The sequence below is a fragment of the Colias philodice genome, chromosome 16 (genome assembly GCF_061535455.1).
Source record: "Colias philodice isolate Cphi_HAF_F1 chromosome 16, ilColPhil1 Martin Lab GWU primary, whole genome shotgun sequence".
NCBI lineage: Eukaryota > Metazoa > Arthropoda > Insecta > Lepidoptera > Pieridae > Colias > Colias philodice.
In genome coordinates, this window is record NC_143101.1 from 10,646,268 (window position 1) to 10,671,204 (window position 24,937).

Below are 24,937 nucleotides of genomic sequence, written 5' to 3' on the forward strand. Positions count from 1 at the left end.
CAACTGAAAACACTTTTACTGGAACAGTGCGCTTCATGCACAGAATGTATAATTACTTACTTGCTCTGTGGTAATAAAGTCTTCTAGATCGTGTCCCGTGTCAGTTCTCAGAAGAAGCTTCGAAAGCTTCCTTAAAGAGAAAAATGGATATTTTAAAACACAAATGAAATTGAAAAATAAAGAAAATTATTATAATTCCTGAGTTTTTTTTGCTAATGTTAATGTAGGTCATGTTTTTCAAGTTACATTTTTCTTTCTGGTTGTGCAATAGAAATGAAAAGTTATAACAAATTAGCATAATATATGACGTAGGTACTACGTCATATATTATGCTAATTTGAGATAATTATTCATTCCTATGGCACATCTAGAAAGAAAAATTCAGTTTTGAGTAATTTTCTCTAAAATATTTCAAATATCCCGCCGTGATCCCGCCCTAATCGCGTTCTTTAGTTGTTCTGGGGGTGCCACTAGATGGCGCGCAGCAAAACTGTCTTTACTTTTTTTGTACGAAGTCGTCGTTCTTCTCCCTAGAGTATATTTGTTCTGTGTACGACACTGTGAACACGCGGGTCGGCATATTACCCAAATTTTATACGATTTAATCACTCCTCGGTCCGAAGCGCCCTAAACTGTGATTCACCAGTCACCACTCTGTATTCGATTATTTATCTAATAAAGCTTTTTAAAACGATACACGGTAGAATTTTTTTTTCTATACGTGGCATACGCATCTGCGCTACGCAAAACTACCCATCGAATAGTTTGCCCGTAGACAGTTGGTTTCTCTGTCTTCATGCCGCGACCGTACTGTACCTACTGTACAGTGTACTGTAAATATATCAAACACAAACAATAATTTATACTTTATCACTTTATACGAAATATTTAAAATGACCCCCCTGTTGCTTAATGCAAGTGCGAAATTAACCCGGAAATTGAGAGTAGCAGAAGAAACCATTAAAAACAATAAAAAGGGCATTCAGATGTTTAAAAAACAACTTTTTCTGGTTAATTCGCACTTGCAGCAACAGGGGGGCCATTTTAAATATTCAATTCTTTTTTTTTATTTCATTCAAGATCTAACGATAGTAAATGTTACCATACTGGATTGGCCTATCTTTCAGCTTAAAACACAAAAAAAATCAAGCATCTACCACAATAAGTCACGTCACCATAATTAAATACCTCATCGTACTCGACAATAGGTGAAAATTATAAAAAACGTCATAACTCGCGAATATACGAAAAATCGCATAACATACATGGGGGTGATTCGAATAGCCCTCTAGGACCTCTACCTCCTGGCTTTAGTATATCCATACTTTTTGGGACACCCTGTATAAAAACCCCGTTTGTCGTTTCTGATGTGTAAATTCTGATTATACACGGATTATACAGCCCTTATACTGCCACTGACCCTCACACTGACCACCTAAGCTGACCACTGATCACTGTATTCAGTCTCGTAGTAACCACAGGTAGTAACTATTTAGTACTACGATTTAGTAACATACATTAGCTTAATCTGTGATCAGTCTGTGATGAAGATGAAAACAAGCATGGTGTTTTCTTGTTTGAATTCGCCGGTTTGACTTTGACGTTTACAGATAAGGCTCATTTTGTTGATGTGCAGTTATTTTAATATTTATTCTTCGGTATTAAATAATATAGGATTATAGGACTTTTAATTGGGATAAAATAAACAAATCGCCTTTTCGATGTTTATTCAAAATTTATAAAAATTGGTAGCAACTGATTCTTAATCATATGGCATAGCATCTCAAACGAGAAACATGCTGAATAAAATAAGCTAGTTTTTGTTTCAACATTTATTGGGTAAAAAAAATTGTTTAATATAATGACTACCTTATGACTACCTTCAAAAAACGTTTTTTCTCGAATATGACGTATTTAATGAAAAGAGTGTAACTATTTGTATTATTCAAATAGAACATGTTTGTTTTTAGGTAAGTAAGCAAAAATGGAGGAGGAACTCAAGAAACTGAAGTCTATTCTCCGTTCTCTTGTTGTTTCAAGCCCGGTAACAGTGAATATGACCTCTTTGCTGAAAGACTACCGGGAGATGGTTGGCTCCCCACTGCCTTTGACCAAATTTGGCTATAGAGACCCCCTTCAGTTTTTACAAGAGCGATGCAGTGATTGTTTTATAGTGAGTATGATATTACAGAAATTGCAATGTGTAAGAAGTTCCTATTTAACTTATTTTGTTGAATATAAATTATCTTTCTTTTGTGAGTTAGTTTTAACTTGAAACACCCATTATTAACTTTAGGTAGTAACCTAATACCTCTGTTTCAAGGAGACAATAGATAGAATGAGACACTAATTTCTTTCATAATTTATTTTCAGTTTGTAGGGCCTCCCAAAAATCCAGAATTAATGTTAATAGTACCAGACTCGTTGAAACATATTGATAAGTTTGTACAAAAGCAAAGGACATCACCATTTGTAAAATTGTAAGTTTTTTTTTACTTATGGCCTATTGTATCCTACTCAGAGGTGGCTCGCCCTAAGGAGCGCTGGTGCAGTGAACTCCCATAAATAATTATAATAAAATCATACTCCTTAATTTCATTATTAATATTAATTATTACTATTTAAAATCAATCGTAATCGTAAAAAACTACTGTCAATACCAATGAATATATCCATCATTCCATACACCTGAATAATACTGTATTATACAGTAACGCGCGAAGCGGAGCGCTCACGATTGCGCTCCAATGAAAAAATATTTAGTACATTTCCTAATACGAAATCCAATAGGAGTGAAAGAGAGGGTTTGCCAGTGCCCTGCGCGCGTGAAACAGAAGATTTTCTATGGAAAAATAGCAAAATTCGGAGCTCTGCTCCTGAAAACGTTGCCGGTTCGTTTTTACCGCCGCGCCTGGGCGCCCGTACACAGGACAGCGATTGCGCGCGACGTTGCCACTTTCTATATTATAAACAAACACTCGACTCTCGATTCAACTTCAATGCACGCGCGTTAATGCAAATTCGGGAATTTTCTAATTAAAATCATAAGATACGTGTTGAAATAGTCTGTAGTTATCAGTATTACTTGTGAGTGTGAAAATGAACAATTATAATGTGGCGTTCATTAAAAAGTGTGTTAAAACGTTACCAATTGGGCTTGAATTGAAAGCTAAGGGACTGCCACGGCCTGAACTTGACCTTACGCAAAAATGTACGACAAAAACGAAAACATATATGCGTGTGTTTAAATCCGAACAATATTATGTGAAAACACCGTGGTGATGAAAGCAACAACAGACATTTACGAATGTCTTGTCGCTTTAAGTTATAGATATTTTTGCACACCAAAAAGAAAGACGTATGTATTTCCTTTATAAGTAATTTTTTTGATAAATGTACTGCTTTACACCATGTATTTTCAGTGTTTTATTTCAAGTGAACACCCATAAAATTTTGTCACGAGCCGCCTCTGATCCTACTTCCACTATCCACTTTCCAATATTATTTCCAATATTATAAGTATTGCAATAAAAACAAGATAATGTATAGCTGCTTACTCAATTTACCACTTATATCTATTAGAAAATGTAAACAATTTAGAAAATATATTTTACAGTAGGGGTAAGAGAAGAAGTGTGTTAGAATCGAATTTAAAGCCAAATAATGTAGAAACAAAGAAAGAAGAACAGCAAACAAATAAAAACAGATTAGTAAAAGAGAAAAGAACGGTAAGTCTTTTCATGTATTCTATTTATAAATAATTTAAAACCATGTTTGACTGTGAATTGTAAGCTGTAAGCGACATTTGCAATAACTAAAAAAAATAATCAAAAATGGTATCATCAGCCAGAAATACAGGAAATGAAAAAGCCAGAAAATGAACCAAAAGTGATGACCAATGGATATCATTCCCCTGAAGTGGAACGCAAGTTGATTAAGGATCTGCCGGCATTCCAAAGCAATCAGAACTCTTTACATGAAGTGGAGTCCAGCAGGTCACAGGATCATAGCTCTGGACGGCTGACATCATCTAGTGAGTTATTCATAGTTCTGGCACCAGTTTCAGGACTTTTGACATAGTTATTGATAGCATGTTTTGTTGTATATTTTAAAATATTATTGGCAATTTTAACTGTCAGATAGTTAAACAGAATGTATAGAAATGTAATAAATAAACGAAATTGCCTTTTTTTGAATTTGACAAAGATCTATGATGAAAAGTAAAATGTTGATGAACTTAAGTATCTGAAAGGTGCTTCATCAAATCAGTAGATTTGTATTAGTATTACATTTAAATAGCATCTTCTTAAAATGTCCAGATTTCAGATATTATTAAATAAAATACTATGATGTAAACTGTACTTATTTTGCACGCCTCATAAGCGAAGCGTTGAGGTGGGTACTACTGTCACTTCAAGCAAAACATCTGATTTTTCAAACTTAAAATGTCTTTATGTATCATACATTGCACTTGTAAGATAATACATACACACACATATTAAGAAAAAACACTATTTTTAACGTTCATGATATTTTTGATGTCATTTTTGTTATTTAAACTAGTTAAAAAACAGTTTAAAAAAGTTCTGTCTTGGACGTCCGTGTGTCTGTATGTGCGGATCCTTTTTCTTGTTAACACGATAGCGACCGAAATACTTTACTAATCGAGTCTTTTTTTTTCTCTTACGCTTGAGTATGCTCAGGAATAGAACCCTTTCATTTTTCAGGGTCTGATTCGATGTGGTTTAATTGTTATTAAATAAACAAAAATAATAATTAATAAATATTAATTAAAAAAAAATTATGAGGCGTGCACTTTTGGATTTTCCAAATTATATTTTTTAAAAATATTTTTGTTTTATGAAATACATTAGGCTCGTACATGTGAACATGTTACATATATGCAATGTTACGGTTATAGGTGGCAGAAGTTTAAAAGAAGCATTAGAAGAATTAAAAGAAGAGCTGAAAACTCTTATCTGTGAACAACCAGAGCCAGTTTGGTGTAGTGACTTGTTGGACATGTATAAGTAAGTTTTTTTTAATTTATGTAGGTAGTTTTTATTCTTATTTCAAGCAGTTTAAAATATAATTTTGTAGAGTTGTATATGTTATGGTGAATATTATGGAAGATGTAACTGCAAAATTTACGAAATTAGTTTTTGGCATGGCTTGGTTATTCCTTTTTAATCCAGATAAAATGTTTATTACTTTTTACGACCATTCATAATTTTTTTAGCAACAAGACATTTTTTAAATAATAAAAGACGAAAATGCATCTTTCGCCTATGCATCTTTAATTAAATAAATAATAATCTTACCTTCACAATCGCCTAACGGTTTAGAGCAATCTTCCGTATCCTCTCCTATCTCACGGAACCGTTGTATTAAGTTCTTTTCTGAATTATTTCTGAGAAACACGAAATATAAGGTTATTTATTATACATAGGTACCATGTTTAAATATAAATTTATAGTTGAATCGCCTTAAATACGTATTTTATCATAATTTATCACTTGAAATTTTCCCCACAAAGAGAAATTTTCCTGACGTATAGAAATTCTCCTGTCTCATCGAAATTTTCCCGACTTATGGATTTTTCCTGACTTATAGAAATTTTTGCGGTAAAGAGAAATTTTCCTCACGCATAGAAATTTTCCTAGAATTTTTCCTGACGTAAAGAAATTTTCCTGGCGTGTATAATTTTTCCCGACTTATGTAATTTTAAAGTGAAACTTTTATTACATCCTCTCAAACTTTTTGGTCTGTGTAGCGCATGTCGCGTACGTATCGCGGCTGCCGAGTAGGTATACCTACTCGGCAGCCGACCGTCACGCGACATGCGCTACACAAAGCAGTGTTCGGAACCGTTCGAACAGTTTCACTTTTACCGTGGTTTCATAAAACCACACAACATTTTTTCCTGACGTATAGAAATTTTCCTGGCGTATAGAATTTTTCCTGACGGATAGAAATTTTCCTGGCTTATAGAAAATTTCCTCACGTATAAAAATTTTCCTTGCTAATAGAAATTTTCCTTCCTTATAATTTTTCCTGATTTTTCCCGGAGTAGAGAAATTTTCCTGACATAGAAATTTTCCTGGCTTATAAACATTTCCTGACTTGTACAAATTTTCCTGACGTATAGAAATTTTCGTGGATTATAAACATTTTCCTGACTTATACAAATTTTCCTGACGTATAGAAATTTTCCTTGTTTATAGAAATTTTCCTGGCGTATAGAAATTTTCCCGACTTATGGAAATTTTCCTGGCGTATAGAAATTTTCCTGGCTTATAAACATTTTCCTGAGTTATACAAATTTTCCTGACATAGAAATTTTCCCGACTTATGGAAATTTTCCTGACGTATATAAATTTTCCTGGCTTATATACATTTTCCTGACTTATACAAATTTTCCTGACGTATAGAAATTTTCCTGGCGTATAGAAATTTTCCCGACTTATGGAAATTTTCCTGGTGTATAGAAATTTTCCTGGCTTATAAACATTTTCCTGAGTTATACAAATTTTCCTGACGTATAGAAATTTTCCCGACTTATGGAAATTTTCCTGACGTATATAAATTTTCCTGGCTTATATACATTTTCCTGACTTATACAAATTTTCCTGACGTATAGAAATTTTCCTTGTTAATAGAAATTTTCCTCGCGCATAGAAATTTTCCCGACTTATGGAAATTTACCTGGCGTATAGAAATTTTCCTGGCTTATAAACATTTTCCTGAGTTATACAAATTTTCCTGACGTATAGAAATTTTCCCGACTTATGGAAATTTTCCAGCTTATAGAAATTTTCCCGACTTATGGAAATTTTCCTGATTTATAGAATTATTTCCAGACTTATCGTAATTTTTCTGTCAATCGAAATTTCCCTAACTATTGATAAAAGCATTTTTCTAATCTTCCTAAAATTGGAAATTTTTACGACTGATTAAAGTACTACCAACCACCCACCTATTCCCTCCCACATCCCGTACGCTATGCTCTCTATCCACAGGCCGCGCGTGCGCAGAATAGCTCAGTATCTGCATAGCTAGCGAACGTATAAACTCGCCCGGTCGTTGGGCGCTTTCACCAGGGCCCTGGAATTATGGAATTATTATTAATTTCATAAACAATATCATCATCATCATTTTTATTGAAAACAATATTCATATATTTTTCTTTGCCCGCGGATTCCCCTGATGTTAAATTCGCATTAGTATGAGTCGTTTCACCGCTGTCAAAAGTTACCCATGGCCATGTCACATTAAAACGAATAAACACACTTCCGCATTTATGAAATTACTAGACGTCCGCCCCGGCTTCGCCTGTGGTACATATTTCGCAATAAAAGGTAGCCTATGTCCTTTCTCGGGTATCAAAATATCTCCATACCAAATTTCATGCAAATTGGTTCAGTAGTTTAGGCGTGATTGAGTAACAGACAGACAGACAGAGTTACTTTCGTAATATTAGTATGGATTTATAATGTGGTGCTCTTTCTTTTTGTAATAAATTATCCTGCTAACGCTATATATTGTATTTTCGTTGTTTTATTTCAAGTGAACACCCATACAATTTTGTCACGAGCCGCCTCTGTGTGTGTGTTCAGGAAGTTTTTTTTATTGAATTTTCACTTCATCCTTCCTTCCAGTGGAAGGGACCGTTGTACTAGATTGATAATTTTTTTCCTTTGTATTTGTTCAGGGAGCGCTACGGGCGCGATCTGAACTTCTCGCGGTTCGGGTTCACGAGCGTGGCGGGCGTGGTGTGCCAGCTGAGCGGCGTGCGCGCGGCGCAGGCGGGCGGCGGCGACTGGCGCGCGTGGCCCGCCGCCGCGCCCGCGCCGCGCCCCGCGCCCCGCCCGCCGCGCCGCCTGCCCCCGCCCGCCGCCCCCGCGCCGACCGACGACGCGCTGCCCGGTGTCGCTTACGTGAGTGTATATAATATGCGGGCATATCTCTGCAAATCGACGACAAGCGCCTGTTTTACGTAAGAAATAACAGGAGGTGGGAGAAACCAGCTAATAGGCATGACGACAGTATCCATAAATGATCGTATTAGTGTTTTTAAGAGAAAATGTATAATAAATAAATTAAATATAGTGACTTAGAAATCTTAAAAACATTAAGATTAATGAGATTATCAATAAAATAAAACATTGAAATTCTGCAGTTGGCCATTTTGACTAAAACACGCGTGACGTCACGCTTAAGTAAACAACTCAAACTCAAACTCAAACTCAAACATTTATTCATTCAATTAGACTTCTTATAGAAGCACTTTTGAAACGTCATTACATATTTTAAAATTTACCACCGATTCGGAAAGCAGTATCTACGGAGAAGAACCGGCAAGAAACTCCATAGTTGCTCTTTTAAATCATGTCAGTTTTACAATTTTACAAAATACATATGTAACATCATAATATATTATAATAACATGCCAAAGAACTGTCCTGTGGTTTTTTCGCGACAACCCTCCATGGGTTTTTATCGTCCATATATTCCTGAATACTGTAGTACGCTCTCTGAACTAGTACATTTTTTATATAAGTTTTAAATTTAGAACTACTAAACTCTTTAATATTATGAGGAATTCTATTGTAAAAGCGTATACCTTGACCCATAAATGAATTTTTAACTTTAGCTAATCGGAAAAATGGCATTTCAATTCTATTTCTGTTCCTTGTGCCATAACAGTGTCTATCTCCTACTCTTGTGTGTAAGTCGGCGTTTTTGTGTACATGCAAAATATTATTTAATATACAGGGTGTCCCAAAAAGTAGTGATGAACGGAAGCTGGGAGGTAGAGGACCTAGAGGGCTATCCGAATCACCCCCATGTATGTAATGCGATTTTTCGTATTTTCGGAGTTATGACGTTTTTTTTCAATTTTGTCACCTATCGCCGAGTACGATGAGATTTTCACTCATGGTGACGTCAATTATTGCGGTAGATGCTTGATTTTTTTTGTGTGCTAAGCTGAAAGATAGGACAATTAAGTATGGTAACATTTATTATCGTTAGATCTTCGAATGGAATAAAAAAAAAGAATTAAATGCCAAGAAAGATAAAATTACCCAGTATGTTCACAACTTCAAGGGCCCATAAAAAAATAAAATCACATAAAAAAAGTTTTCCATTTGGCTTTTAAAAACTTGCTCTATCTATCAGGTAGCTACCCTAAAAATTTCATTTCATTATTCAGAAGGCTTCGATCGAAAAATTGAAATCTAAATTTGGTACGTGCAAAAGTTGAATTAACATTATGATTAATAAAAACAAATTAAAACCAATAAATAGGTGTTTAATTACCAGAATTTTTTTTAAATAACCCCGCTGTTGCTCAATGCAAGTGCGACATCACCGTAAAAAGTTGTCTTTTAAATGCTGAATGCCCTATTATCATTTTTAATGGTTTCTTCTGAATTTCCGGGTTATTTCGTCCAAATTGTGGCATTCTCTCAAGTAGCCGAGGTCTTTTTAGTATCCCCATTGAAACAAATCAATGGGGTTTAGGTCGAGGGACCATGGAGGCCAGGCTTTAAGGCAGGAGTCACCGGCGCATGCGCAGGCTGCAACAACCAATCCATCTTTCAGGGTATCTTTGCCCTTTAGCCTGGCCTCCACGGTCCTCGGACATAAACCCTATTGATTTTTTTCCGTGGGGATACTACAAAGACGAGAGACTGCCACAATTTGGACGAAATTACCCGGAAATTCATAGTAGCAGAAGAAACCATTAAAAATGATAAAAGGGCATTCAGACATTTAAAAGACAACTTTTTACGGTGATGTCGCACTTGCATTGAGCAACAGCGGGGTTATTTTAAAAATTTCTGGTAATTGAACACCTTGTTATTGGTTTTAATTTGTTTTTATTAATCATAATGTTAATTCAATTTTTGCACGTACCAAATTTAGATTTCAATTTTTCGATCGAAGCCTTCTGAATTATAAAATGAAATTTTCAGGGTAGCTACCTGATAGATAGAGCAAGTTTTTAAAAGCCAAAAAGAAAACTTTTTTTATGTGATTTTATTTTTTTACGGGCCCTTGAAGTGGTGAACATACTGGGTAATTTTATCTTTCTTGGCATTTAATTCTTTTTTTTATTCCATTCAAAGATCTAACGATAGTAAAAGTTACCATACTGAATTGGCCTATCTTTTAGCTTAGCACACAAAAAAAATCAAGCATCTACCGCAATAATTGACGTCACCATGAGTGAAAATCTCATCGTACTCGGCGATAGGTGAAAAATTGAAAAAAAACGTCATAACTCCGTAAATACGAAAAATCGCATAACATACATGGGGGTGATTCGGATAGCCCTCTAGGTCTTCTACCTCCCAGCTTCCGTATATCACTACTTTTTGGGACACCCTGTATACTGTGATGGTACAGTAAGGATACCAGTATTCTTAAAGAGATCTCTTAGTGAGTCCCGAGCACGTAAATTATATATAGAGCGAATGGCTCTTTTCTGTAAGATAAATATAGTTTCTATATCTGCTGCCCTGCCCCATAGTAGAATTCCATAGGACATAATACTATGAAAGTAGCTGAAATAAACCAATCTAGCCGTATCTTCATCGGTGAGATGCCTTACCTTTCGGACTGCATATGCTGCTGAACTGAGCTTACCTGCAACGGTGTTGACATGGGCTCCCCACTGTAGTTTCTCGTCCAATGTTAACCCAAGAAATACAGTCGATTCTGTAGGGTGTAATACCTCCCCGTTCAAGGTAATATTTCTGCTTAACTTTTTAACGTTTGGTAGTAAAAATTCAACACAAGTTGTTTTTTTGGCATTTAATAATAAATTATTAGCAGTAAACCAGTCGGATATGTGTAAAAGAGCACTGTTCACTTCGTCAACATTTGGGTCATGCCTATCCACATTAAAAATTAATGAGGTATCATCTGCAAACAGAACTATTTCACACCTATCCTGTAAATAATAAGGTAGGTCATTGATATATACCAAGAACAAGAAGGGTCCTAAAATAGATCCCTGTGGAACACCAATGTTAATTGACGCACCGCCAGAACGTTCTCCATTAACAACTACAGTTTGTATCCTATCATGCAGGTATGAGGCTATGAGGTTCTGAGCTTGTCCTTTAATCCCATAGTGACTAAGTTTACGCAATAAAGTACAATGTTCAACGCAGTCAAATGCCTTGGAGAGGTCACAAAATATCCCCAAAGCATTTTTTGAGTTTTCCCATGCCTTATATACAGGGTGTCCCAAAAAGTAGTGATGAACGGAAGCTGGGAGGTAGAGGACCTAGAGGGCTATCCGAATCACCCCCATATATGTTATGCGATTTTTCGTATTTTCGGAGTTATGACGTTTTTTTCAATTTTTCACCTATCGCCGAGTACGATGATATTTTCACTCATGGTGACGTCAATTATTGCAGAAGATGCGTGATTTTTTTTTTGTGTGCTAAGCTGAAAGATAGGCCAGTTCAGTATGGTAACATTTACTATCGTTAGATCTTTGCATGGAATAAAAAAAAGAATTAAATGTCAAGGAAGATAAAATTACCCAGTATGTTCACCACTTCAAGGGCCCGTAAAAAAATAAAATCACATAAAAAAGTTTTCCGTTTGGCTTTTAAGAACTTGCTCTATCTATCAGGTAGCTACCCTGAAAATTTGATTTTATTATTCAGAAGGCTTCAATCGAAAAATTGAAATCTAAATGTGGTAAGTGCAAAAATTTTATTAACATGATGATCATTAAAACGAAATTAAAACCAATAAATAGGTGTTTAATTATCAGATTTTTTTAAATAACCCCGCTGTTGCTCAATGCAAGTGCGACATCACCTTAAAAAGTTGTCTTTTAAATATCAGAATGCCCTTTTATCATTTTTAATGGTTTCTTCTGCTACTATGAATTTCCGGGTTATTTCGTCCAAATTGTGGCATTCTCTCAAGTAGCCGAGGTCTTTTTAGTATCCCCATTGAAACAAATTAATGGGGTTTAGGTCGAAGGACCGTGGAGGCCAGGCTTTAAGGCAGGCGTCACCGGCGCATGCGCAGGCTGCAACGACCAATCCATCTTTCAGGGTATCTTTGCCCTTTAGCCTGGCCTCCACGGTCCCCGGACATAAACCCTATTGATTTTTTTCCGTGGGGATACTACAAAGACGAGAGACTAACACAATTTGGACGAAATAACCCGGAAATTCATAGTAGCAGAAGAAACCATTAAAAATGATAAAAGGGCATTCTACTATTTAAAAGACAACTTTTAAGGTGATGTCGCACTTGCATTGAGCAACAGCGGGGTTATTTAAAAAAAATCTGATAATTAAACACCTATTTATTGGTTTTAATTTCGTTTTAATGATCATCATGTTAATAAAATTTTTGCACTTACCACATTTAGATTTCAATTTTTCGATTGAAGCCTTCTGAATAATAAAATGAAATTTTTAGGGTAGCTACCTGATAGATAGAGCAAGTTTTTAAAAGACAAATGGAAAACTTTTTTATGTGATTTTATTTTTTTACGGGCCCTTGAAGTGGTGAACATACTGGGTAATTTTATCTTCCTTGACATTTAATTCTTTTTTTATTCCATTCAAAGATCTAACGATAGTAAATGTTACTATACTGAATTGGCCTATCTTTCAGCTTAGCACACAAAAAAAATCAAGCATCTAGCGCAATAATTCACGTCACCATCAATAAAAATCTCATCGTACTCAGCGATAGATGAAGAATTGAAAAAAATGTCCATAACTCCGAAAATACGAAAAATCGCATAACATACATGGGGGTGATTCGGATAGCCCTTTAGGTCCTCTACCTCCCAGCTTCCGTTCATCACTACTTTTTGGGACACCCTGTATATGTGTTAGTAGTGCAACTCCAGCATCTGTGGTTGAGCGCCCCTTTGTGAAACCAAACTGTTTGGTGTGCAGCAAATTATTAGATGCAAAGTGACTAGTCAATTGGTTTAATATTAACTTTTCGAATACCTTACTTAATGTTGGTAAAATCGAGATAGGTCTATAGTTGTTACAGTCTTCTTGATCGCCTTTCTTAAATAGAGGTATAACTTTACTAAGCTTTAATAAATTAGGAAATGTACCATAGTCACAACACTTATTAAATATAAAAGCTAAATTGTTCGCAATATTTTCTATTATATTATTAACTAAATTTACGGACATTCCCCAAAGATCACAAGTATTTTTTAAATTTAGTGTCTTAAAGGCTGTAACAATATCATTAGCAGTTACGTGTCGCAATTCAAATAATGTGCTGCAACCCGCAACATGGTCCCTCAAAAAGGTCTCTGCAAGTGCTGAAGACGAATTTAAATTATTAGTAATGCTAGCAGGGACACTACTAAAGAAATCTTCAAATGCAAGCGCAACATCAACATTTTTGTCAATAACCATGCCATTATTAACAAGTTTTATGGTATTACTTGATTTGCTTTTACCCATTTCACCATTAATAATAGACCAAACTGTTTTAACTTTATTATCCGAGTCGCGTATTTTATCTCTGATATACAAACGCTTCGCAGTAAAACAAACAATTTTAAAAGTTTTTGAGTAATTTCTAACATAACTAAGAAAAGATGGGTCTTTATTATATTGCTTCATACCATATAACTCATAAAGAACGATCCTACACCTATGTATGCTAGGTGTCGCCCATTTACTAAATGGTAAATCCTTGGTAATATTTAAAGATTTAACTTTAAATATTTTTTCAAATTCATTATGCACTAAATTAAAAAGATTTTTAAACATTTCACAAGGATTATTATGACAGGATTGATCATTCAGTACGGGCAGGTTTTTATTAATATTATCTCTAAATTTATTAATGCCTTTTTTAGTTATAGGCCTAACATTAATTCTTTTAAATTCAGGTAAACAATCCCATTCAAAAACTACTTTCTGGCCACAGTGATCCGAAGTGAGTGTATTGAGAATATTTTTCTCTAAACAGTTGCAGTCGCAGTATATATTATCAATACAGGTTGCAGAAGTAGGTGTGATTCGTGTGGGTTCATTAAAAAGTTTGTACAGATTAAATGACTGAAACAAATTAACAATTCGTGTTGCAGTTTGTGTTTGTAAAAGTATATCAATATTAAAATCACCACATACTATAACTTTTTTTTTACTCCTACTTAAACGCTTTAATATTTCTTCCATGACTGTCTCAAACATATTATAGTCACTGGAAGGGGGTCTATAAACGCAAACAATAACATAACGCTCCAGCTCCACACAGGACAGTTCAATGGTCCGTTCAACAGAAAGACTAACAATGTCAGTTCGTTCTTTACATTTTACACTATCATGTACAAAAATAACAGAACCTCCGTGAATAGCCTGTGTCCTAAAGTATATACTTTTTAATTTGTAATTTTCAATATTTACTAACGACTGACATTGTTTAAGCCAATGTTCTGTTACACAAAATATTTTAATATTGTTATCATTCAGAAACAATTCTATTTCTAACAATTTGCTAGCCAAGCCTTGAATATTTTGATGCACAATGGAAAAAGACTGCTTAGCTGTTGTCTTATAAACTAGTTTAAATCTAGCTTAGGGCTAGATTGTCTGTCAATACTTAACCTTGGTTGATGTATATAATTACTACTACATAAAATTATAGTAGATCGATGGTCTGATACCGAACATGTACCAGACTGATTAATATTATATGCTATTAACATAGCAAGTTCTCGCTTATATCTAGATGGCAGATACACTGTATTCTTTGTCAAAGTAAAAGATTTAATACATAAGTTAATGTCAAAGTAAATGAATGCATCACGATGATGATTTGTTATGTTATACAATTTTAAATTCATATTATGAATTAATCTATTTTGTTCTTGTGTCAAACCAGGTAGGTATGGCAATGTACATAACATAAATTTACATTTAGTCTTACTACTAATTTCCAACATTTTTTGAAATCCTACATCAATATCCTTATTGAAGTAAAACTTCTTTAGGCGCGACTAGGGAGTAACTCAGATTTTTTTTCTGACGGAAGTAACGCTGTGTAGTTTCCGCCATTTAAAAATAATAATTCTGATTGGTTGTAAGTATATGTCATATACTACACGCTTCTTGACTTATACGCCAGCTAGTGGCAAATATCATAATCAATTAGGATTATTTATTTTCAAATTTTCAAACGGATCAATTGTGAATAGCAAAGTGAATGAAAAATTCAACAGTTTTAAAAACATTATTTTAAATTGCAAAATTTTTTGAAAATCTCTAAATATACTTGTTTATTTATTACTTTTAAAATAAGTAAATTAAAAATAAATTTTCTGACAATTGCGACATTTTATAATATTCAATAACAAGGTTATATTGACATGTGCGTTTTACTTCAATCGCGCGTAAAGGTTACACGCGCACACTTTTTTTTTTTTATATTTAAAGTATCTCCAAATAGTATAATTACAATATTATTCTTATTAAACCTGAAATGATCAAGTGATTTGATGATATAATTAAATGAACTGTTAGGAGTGCAAATATTAGTGACTTTAAGCCCTAAATTGTTGAGCATAGCGCCAAAACCTTGACCAATATTATCTGACAACACAATAATTTCCTGCTCGGAAAGGTGTTTAGTTTTACTAGTTGAAATTGTTGTCACGGGTTTAACACTATGTATGTCAGTGCAGTCAAACTTATGGGGCGACGGTTGCTCACTGTCACTTTTTGAACACTGACATACATATTTATTGGTCAGCGAGACCAACTCACGTCAGATGTGTTTTGTTGTTATCAATATGTTGAGAATACGCATTTTTATTTATTTTCTATTGTTTCACGTATGCTTTATTGACTCAGAACAGAAATATAATTGCGAATTCACGAATACGTGGTTCGGGGTTCTCCGCGCCAAGTTTATACAATGATTTCTTATTATTTTCTCGCTTGAAATAATTACTTACACATTTTTGAGCATTATTTTTATGTGGTTTCACACTGCAATACTGCACACCACTTATAAACTTTGAAATTCGTTTCTATAACACATATTAAATATTTTTTTAATTTTCTTCGCAATGCGTACAAATAATTACGTATTTACTAAAGAGTGATGTCACGCCTACTCCATGACACCTGCGAGCTGTTTTGGCACAGCTAGTAAATATTTTTTGAAAAATGGCTTTAATCTTCGTTAAATTTAAGTATATCACCGCAATATAGGGTTTTTCTTGTATAGTAAACGTATACACACATTATGGAAGAGGATTTCAAAATCTTTCGTCATGCCTATTTCGTTAAGTAGCTTAAAGTATCAGGAAAACATTTGACAGTAAACAGACCACCAAACACAAGGTACAGTGACACAGGAAATATTATGGTTGTGTAAGTAGACACTACAGACACTGACACACGTGAGATTGAAACATGTGATTTTTAGTATACGTAACAATGACACACATGACACTCAAATACGAGACACTGTCACAAAACAAATATGTAATATGTATTAGTCTAGTACGATAAAAGATGTGGTCATTTTCATAATTGGTATTGCAGGAGCCGGACGTGTTCCCCGCGGACTGCATGCAGCTGGGCGAGGCGCTGGGCGCGGCGCCGCTGGGCGACGTGCGCGCGGGCGACCTGCTGGAGGTGATGCTGGGCGAGGTGTACTCCCCCTCGCACTTCTGGATGATGCGCCTGGGCGACGAGTTCAACATCGCGCTCGACGCCGTCATGGACGAGATGACGTGAGTGCCTTGTACACGCACTTAACACACGACACTATAAAATGACTTCAAACACGATTCTTCACAAACGACACTTCAAACACGACACTTTACAAACACGACACTTTACAAACGAAACTTCAAACATCACACACGACACTAAACAGACGACACTTAACACAACACACTTTACACATGACACTTAACACTGACATTACAAACACGACACTACCCACAGACACTACAAACACGACACTTAACACCTGACACTTGACACACGACACTTCGAACACGACAACAGTTAAATAATTTCCATCCATTTTTGATTACATGTAGACAAAAGATTATTCTTCTTTTTTCTTTCGAATTGAAAAACTAATTCTGATCGATGTTTTTTTATTTAAAAGCTACACCTACCTACCTACGTAAATTTTGTCTAGTTCGGACAATTTGAATGCGATCTAGTTTTAAGTTAAAAAGATTATTTTGTTTATTCCATCTTAGTTAAATTTTATTTGAAGCAAGATTTGTATTTGGAAATGAAGTATTGACATAATTTGGTACCGGGTGCAGCGAGTACTACTCCCGCGGCGCGGGCGCGGGGCGGCGCCTGGCCGTGGGCGCCGTGCGCGAGCGGCACTGCGTGGCGTCCTGCTACGACGGCGACTGGCACCGCTCCGTCATCGTGCGCATCATGGACAGCGACACTGTCAAGGTGAGCTCTACCACACATACACATTTAACACATTTATATACATCTTCTATGCCGCATATGTGCCATTACGTTAGATTCACACGTGTGACACGTCTTAATACTTTACATAATTTTGCTAATAATTTGTACCAAAATATACGAATTATGAGTGTTTGGGCTTTTTATGTGATGAAATTTTAACTAAAGTACAGTCACGACTTACGAACGAAGAATTTGGTATTCGTTTATTGTGTTATAGGTCTACCAGAATCTGATGGCATATTTAAATTTACGAAATAAAAGATTTTCATATGGCAATTTTATTTGACAACTATCAAATTGGTTGTCAAATTATTTGTCTTCTTTGCAATTGATGAATAATTTTTAGGATTTTGTCTAAAAAATCTTCGAAAATGTTGAAAAAGCCGCTGCGATCACAAGCAAGAGGTGTTGTTTATAATGTGTATAGAAAAACATTCGATGCAGAAGGGTCAAACACATCATAATTTTCAATTTTGATATTTTATTGGTAAATTGGACTTACCCGTTTTGATACTTAAAATAAAAAATATTATAAGTAGGTAATTATAATATTGTTTGTTAATTACAATATAATTTTATGAAAACTTATTACAGGAGTTTCCAATATGGCTATTCGTCAAGTCCAAGCTGTCCAAGTCAATTTTATAATGTGTGTGTCTTTAATACTTACGAAAATAAACATAGTTTTATTTTATTTTTATTTTATTTTATAAAAAATTATTAGCAATCTAGTTTTGATCTGCATTATCATTACATCCATATTTTTACATGGCATAATGATAATGAATATACAAATATAGGTATGTGTAAATAATAATATGTATTACATAGATAAAAGTAATATGTATATTATACATGTAAGTATGTACCTACATAATATTAAGTGGATATTTCATTATTAAGTACAGTATTGTTCACTTATGTAATGTGCCTAATGATGTTGAGGACAAAATAAAAAATAAGCAGTATCAAGATCGTTCAGTCCATTTTCCCTAGGGTTGCACACTCAAAATTTTGATTTCCCAATTTGCCATCAGATTCTGGTTTACCTATACCACACCCCGGGCACTCCATACAAAATTATCGTTTTGACAGTCACACTGTAGAGAATGCAAATGTGTGTGTTAACGCTTTATGGTTGGCACATTTTTGACTAGCGTAAAAAAAAATTGCGTTTTTCTGATGAAATACATCCGTAAACAGCACAATACGTAACCATTTTCTACGAAAAACGATAATTACAAATCCAAAATAATAAAATTACTTTAAGTCAATTTGATCAATGTTGTCAATCTTCGTTGCGTATCGTCCCTGTAGAAAAATGTGGACCATTTTTAGACTGATCGTGCGGGGTGAGGTAAGTGTTTAATTTTGGCGGGAGGCGGAGAGCGTCCGTTCTGTAGCGTTTAGCTACTATTATGTATTCTGTGGTGTTACACTAAAAAGCGCGTTTCACTTGTTTATTGTTGACTCGCGTGTCGGTGTCGCGGGCAGGTGCGGCACGTGGACTACGGCACGGTGGAGGCGTGCGCCGTGTCGGGGCTGCGGCCGCTGCTCCGCCGCTGGGCCGCCCTGCCCGCACAGGCGCTGCGGGCCCGCCTGGCCGGCGCCGCGCCCGCGCACGCCCGCGTGTGGCCGCGCCCCGCCGCCGCCGCCTTCCTCGCCGCCGTGCGCGAGCGCCGCCTCGTGGCGCACGTGCTCACCGCGCCGCAGGTACTCTACTCGTTACGTGTAATGACTGAGTCGAATTTGACACTTAAACCTTTCTGTAATGGGCAAGTAAAACTCGATATTGTTTTACTTGTCCATTACAGAAAGATTTAAGTGTTAAAATCTATTCAGTACGTTGGTTAAAACCTATATTGACTGAATGTCTGCTTTTTAAATAAGTCAATAAGGTTACTGTTTGAGGGTGTCGGTCAATATCCTTATTGATTGATTTTATCTGACAAAATCAGTTAAAACAAAATCAGACGGCCTTAGTCAATAACCTTATTGACTAACTAGATTTCCGCCCACGGCTTCGCCCGCGTTTTCAAAGGAAAACCCGCATAGTTCCCGTTCCCGTGGGATTTCCGGGATAAAACCTATCCTATGTGTTAATCCAAGTTACCCTCTATATGTGTGCTAAATTTCATTGTAATCGGTTCAGTAGTTTTTACGTAAAAGAGTAACAAACATCCATACAAACTTTCGCCTTTATAATAGTATTAAGATTTTACCGGTCAATAAGGCTATTGACTGGTTCAAGGTTTTGACTGTAACATATATACTCTAAGGCTTTAACTATATAACGATAATCTTGTAATTTCCAGGAGGACGGGATCCTCGAAGTGCTTCTTATCGACACATCAACGGAAGAGGACGTGTGCATCCAGTCGGAGCTGATCCGCGCGGGCCACGCCGTGCTCTGCACCACGACCCCCTCCGTAAGTCGCTCCGACCCCTCCAACCCCTCTAAGCCCGGCAACCCCTCGAACCTCGACAACAGCCGCGGCTCAGACGACACGTGCTCCGATATATCGGCCTCCGCCTCGGAAGTGACCGGTCCCCGCCGCATACCAACTTGGGAATGTGACGATAAAGACAATAATAACATCAAAAGTGCGCGACTCTCACAGATCAAGGCGATCAACGATAAATTAGCTAAAACTAAACTAACAAAGATTAGTGAAGTTGAGAGCAGTGTGAAGTGTAAAGCGCTGCAGAAACGTCTCGAGTTGGCAAACAAATATCGACTTTGAATCTAAATGAACGTATTCTGTATATTTCTGTGACTTTCTTTATATGTGTATACTTATGTGTATAAAATTTGATTTGATTGTACCTTTATCATTGATGTAAATTAAAAATAAATTTGGACCTAGAATAGACCCCTGCGGCACCTCCACCTGTCAACTAAATCATATTAGTTGAATACATATAATCAAAAAATTTATCGATTTAATAGTTAAACGAGACAAATAAGTTATCGAATCTAACCTATTCTATATATCTAACCAATCTATCTAACCAATTTTGGCCATATCCATATTATAGTAGTTTTTACATGATCGAACAAACATATTATTTTCATGCATCAATAATTTTTATTATTCAATCTGTAGTTCCATATTAAAGTTTTACTTTTTATTCTTATCATTCAAATATTCACCATTTCACATTGTAAATAATATTATTTATACACATATGTGTACAATGATTATGGTAAAATATTATTATTTTTGTAAAGTGGGTAAATGGTTGAATGGAAGATGTTTTATATTATGTATGTGTAAAAACATGTATTTGATAAGGCAACTATTTCATTTATTCAATACTAGCTTACCGCCCGCGGCTTCGCCCGCTTTTTCTAAAACCTAATAAATTATATACTAAAACCTTCCTCTTGAATCACTCTATCTATTAAAAAAAAAACCGCATCAAAATCCGTTGCGTAGTTTTAAAGATTTAAGCATACAAAGGGACATAGGGACAGAGAAAGCGACCTTGTTATATTTATACAATGTAGTGATGATTTATGTCACATTTTGTATACTAATAAGTTTTTATATTCTGATCAAGCAATTAGTAGCATTTTATTTATCTTAAGACTTTGTTAATACGTGAACCGGTCTAGAACGTGTTATAAATAGGTTGTAGTTTTTTTATAGCTTAAAAATGTTTATAAATATTATAAAAAAGAAAAAGCGAAGGCGGGATTTGTGTTTCGAACCTGCGTCTTTTGCCGTATCGTGACGCCTGATCGTTTGACCACAGTATAGTAAAAGACACAGATCAGAATTCCGCCTTATGGTCACATATTTTCTATTCTTGAAATAAATTCAGAGAGCTGTTGTTGTTCATCTGAAATATACTTTAAACATTTCCAAGATTATGCTGCGATATCTGACTAGTTGAATCAATGCGAAATACTCAATGATGACTTTTTTTTAATATACACCTATATTTAAATTACGTGTTTTGGTGGGTGAGACCATTAAATATCTTTGATATAATCACAAAAATCATTGTATACTATGTTAAACAATATAAACTGGATCACATCAATATCTTATGCTTTGTTTACAATAAAATTATTAGCGTTAATAATGACGATCAAGGGTCACAGAATAATTATTGATGATTGAATGAGTTTCGGTTTCAACTATTAATACCGTTTGTTTTGCTTGAGGTTATATACATATTTTGAGTAGTTATTAGCCTAAGGGCCGATTTTTCAATGCTTGGATAAAACTTATCCGTAAAATAAAGTATTAACACGATAATATTAAAATGTCACGTAAACTGTCAAATACGGGCAATTAGAATACGTTTTTAAAATGGTAGTTTTATATATTATTCGACGAATAAGTGTTATCCAAGGATTGAAAAATCAGCCCTAAATGAATTTGCGAAATATTTTATTCTTTGTAAAAAGACGCTCTATATTTATATGTCACAGGTCATGAAATGGAAACGTAAACTGTTTTTTTTTTATAACTTATTTAAGTTTTTTATAAGAAATTCATTGACCATTTAGCTATTGCGACATGATTACATAAAAAGTATGTAGCGTCTTTAGAACTCGGGTATATAACCTCCGACATCTGAACGATCCTCGCCACGAATATCTAATTTTAAATTGAGTATTTTATAAAGTATACATAAAATTAACGAGTCGGATCGGTTTACAGAAGTCGGAGAGTTACCTGTACCCGACGTTCCACGCGCTGGAGAACGGGCTCACGCCGAACTACGCCGAGATCCACGCGTACATCCGCGACGGCGTCATGCTGGACTTCGTGGAGGAGTACCGGCGCCACGTGCCCGCCGCGCTGCCCTCCCCCTCCCCCTCGCCCTCCACCTCCCCGTGCCCCAGCCCCTCCCCGTCCCCTTCGCCGCCTCCCTCGCCCCTGCCCTCCCCCTCCCCCTCCCCCTCCCCGCCCGCGTCCCCGCCGCACGTGCAGTCCGCCCCGCTGCTGCCCTCCATGCCGGCGGCACCGACCCCGCGCCTGCCGCGCTCCGCCAATCATCTCAACCGCATTCCCCAACACGTCAACAAGAGCGAAGCGAACACGAACCAGCACAACATGCGAACACGGGCGCACAGGCCTCAGCGGCCGTCGTACCCGCCCGCGCCACCGATGCCGTTGCCGCCGGTTTTCGTGGGCCCGTTCCCGCCCATGTACCCCGCGTTCCCCGCGCCCTTCCCCTACCCCTACCCGGCGCCGTTCCCGTGCGAGCGCGCGCCCTACCCGCCGCACATGCCGCCCACGCCGCAGGTGCCGCCCGCGCCGAGCGGGGCCGGGGGGGCGGGCGGGGCGGTGAGTATCCCGGCGTCGGAGTGCGAGATCTTCGCGACGCTGAGCCGCGTGGACCCGGCGGCGGCGCAGCGCTACATGCTGGACGCGATCAGCCGCGCCAGGGCCGGCGCGAGCACCAGCAGCACGGCGAGCTGCGTGCGGCCGCGCAGCTCCACGCTCAACCCGGACGCGCCGGAGTACCGCTCGGTGGCCACGAGCCCGCTCGGCCTCGACACAGGGGAGTGCGTGCGCCCGCCGCCCGGCTTCGAGAAGAAGTGACTAGTCCTGTGCATATAGTTGTATACGAATACGTTTGTACGTTTTTTTTTGATAAACTTTTTGCGTGTAGCGGGTATCAGTTTTGGTTCTATAAAAATAATTTTGATCGAATGTCAAATTTCGACATACCTATATGGCCAAATAAATAAATAAATATATGTTGCTGGAATTAATACGGGTGTGTCCTAAGAGTTTGTCGATTTTTCGATGATAAAGATTGAGTGACATATTACACATTGAACTGACGCAAATAAATAATCTTATTTCTTTTTTTTATGACATAAAAAATATCTCTATTCGAACCGACTTCGATGTGTACGAGTGATATAGTACTGTTGTAAAATTATTTTCGTTAACGCAATAAATGAAACCGACAGGCAGTTAGTTATTTTTGTGATTTATATTTGAATTTTCTAATGTAGTTTTAAGTGTTACATTTATTTTATATTTAGTCTTTAAGAAAACTGAACTTGATATATTTCTGTTTTTTGCATTTTTCTTTTTGTAGTTATAACATACGTTTATAATGGTACATTTATTATAGTTTATTGCAGATGCGAGTATTACAGTACTTGAAAATTTGACTAATTCAAATTAAATATATTATCTATTTTTGTTTACATATTATGTATATGTATGACTTGACTTTTTCGATCGGTTCCTTACGTAACTAAATGTTGACTCCAATAATACATTTATAATAATAGGTCTCACCCACCGTGCTTTTATTAATAAGTTCCTCATATTCTAATATCGTAGCTGTAGCGTTATTTTGACCTGTTTTAAATGCTTGCAATACATAAAATGTTTGTAAAGTAAAAGTGTACGGTAAACTTAGTACAATAAGGAAAATATGTTAAGACTCTGTGATATAAGCTGTCTTAGAATGTTGTTACAACAATAGCTATTTGCTACATCCATACTTTAAATAATAAAATGTGAAAAATCTTATGTTTTGTTTCTATTTCAATTACCATTTTTCCTTCCTCTTATCTTTAAATGAATGATAAAGACATTAAAGTACAATAAACAGTAGTAGTAAAAAATTGAATGAAACTTTTAGGAAAATATATACCTATATTTAGTCCATTGAAATGTTACATTTTAAAGATTTAATGTGTATTACTCAGAGGGCGAAATGCATAAGTTTACGTATAAAAAATCATTTTCAGTAAAGCCATTTTTACTTCCTGTATAAAATTAAAATAATTTGCTAGTGTCAAAATCGTTTCAGTCTCGCTATTCAGGGTTGCTACATCATGCAACATGTATGAATGCAGCACCCTCTTTTTATTGCATGACTACAGACAGACTGTAATATACCTATTCAGTTACTGTAATAGGGTACGATTTTTTTGTTCAGTTATTGAAAAAGAGTAGTGATTGCTCATCGCTCATACCACGCTCATATCATATATTCACAGAGGCGGCTCGTCCTCAGGAGCGCTGGTGCAGTGAACTCCCATAAATAATTATAATAAAGTTATACCTGCTCATTATTTAAAATCTATTGTAAAAAACTCCAATACTGATATCAATAAAATAAGTACCTTTACACATTACAAATAAAATACATTACATAAACTCTTGTTCATTTAATAAGTAACGCGCGAAAAGGAGCTTACGGAGCGCTCTCGATTGCGCTCCTATGAAACAACATTCAGTACATTGCCTACTGACATACGAAATCCAATATGAGTGAAAGAGAAATTTCGCCACAGTCCTGTGCGTGAAACGAAAGATTTACTATGGAAAAATAGCCATTATCGGAGCGCCGCTCTCAAGCGACGTTGCGCATCGCATGCGGCATGACAGCAGCAATTGCGCGCGACGTTGCCACTCCTATATTATAAACAAACACTATGAATACGCTCGCGAATTCAAATTCGG

General features: G+C 36.2%; 1 protein-coding gene across 1 annotated transcript; it reads left to right on the top strand.

The window, feature by feature from the left end:
• The first annotated feature begins 1,557 nt into the window (after positions 1 to 1,557).
• Positions 1,558 to 23,195, top strand: tej (tejas). The gene is made up of 12 exons (XM_089704722.1): positions 1,558 to 1,839; positions 1,971 to 2,173; positions 2,374 to 2,480; positions 3,617 to 3,728; positions 3,847 to 4,033; positions 4,922 to 5,030; positions 7,712 to 7,937; positions 16,578 to 16,768; positions 17,321 to 17,462; positions 18,978 to 19,196; positions 19,799 to 19,912; positions 22,160 to 23,195. Exons 2-12 carry the CDS (start codon positions 1,985 to 1,987, stop codon positions 23,045 to 23,047), a joined length of 2,484 nt encoding a protein of 827 aa, XP_089560848.1. The 5' UTR covers positions 1,558 to 1,839; positions 1,971 to 1,984; the 3' UTR covers positions 23,048 to 23,195.
• Positions 23,196 to 24,937: the final 1,742 nt, after the last annotated feature.

Excerpts from the sequence above, each read along its gene's own strand:
- tej (XM_089704722.1), top strand. The coding sequence starts at position 1,985 with ATGGAGGAGGAACTCAAGAAACTGAAGTCTATTCTCCGTTCTCTTGTT. Across the intron at positions 5,031-7,711 it reads GACTTGTTGGACATGTATAA|GGAGCGCTACGGGCGCGATC; the intron begins GTAAGTTTTTTT and ends GTATTTGTTCAG. Across the intron at positions 16,769-17,320 it reads GCCGTCATGGACGAGATGAC|CGAGTACTACTCCCGCGGCG; the intron begins GTGAGTGCCTTG and ends TACCGGGTGCAG.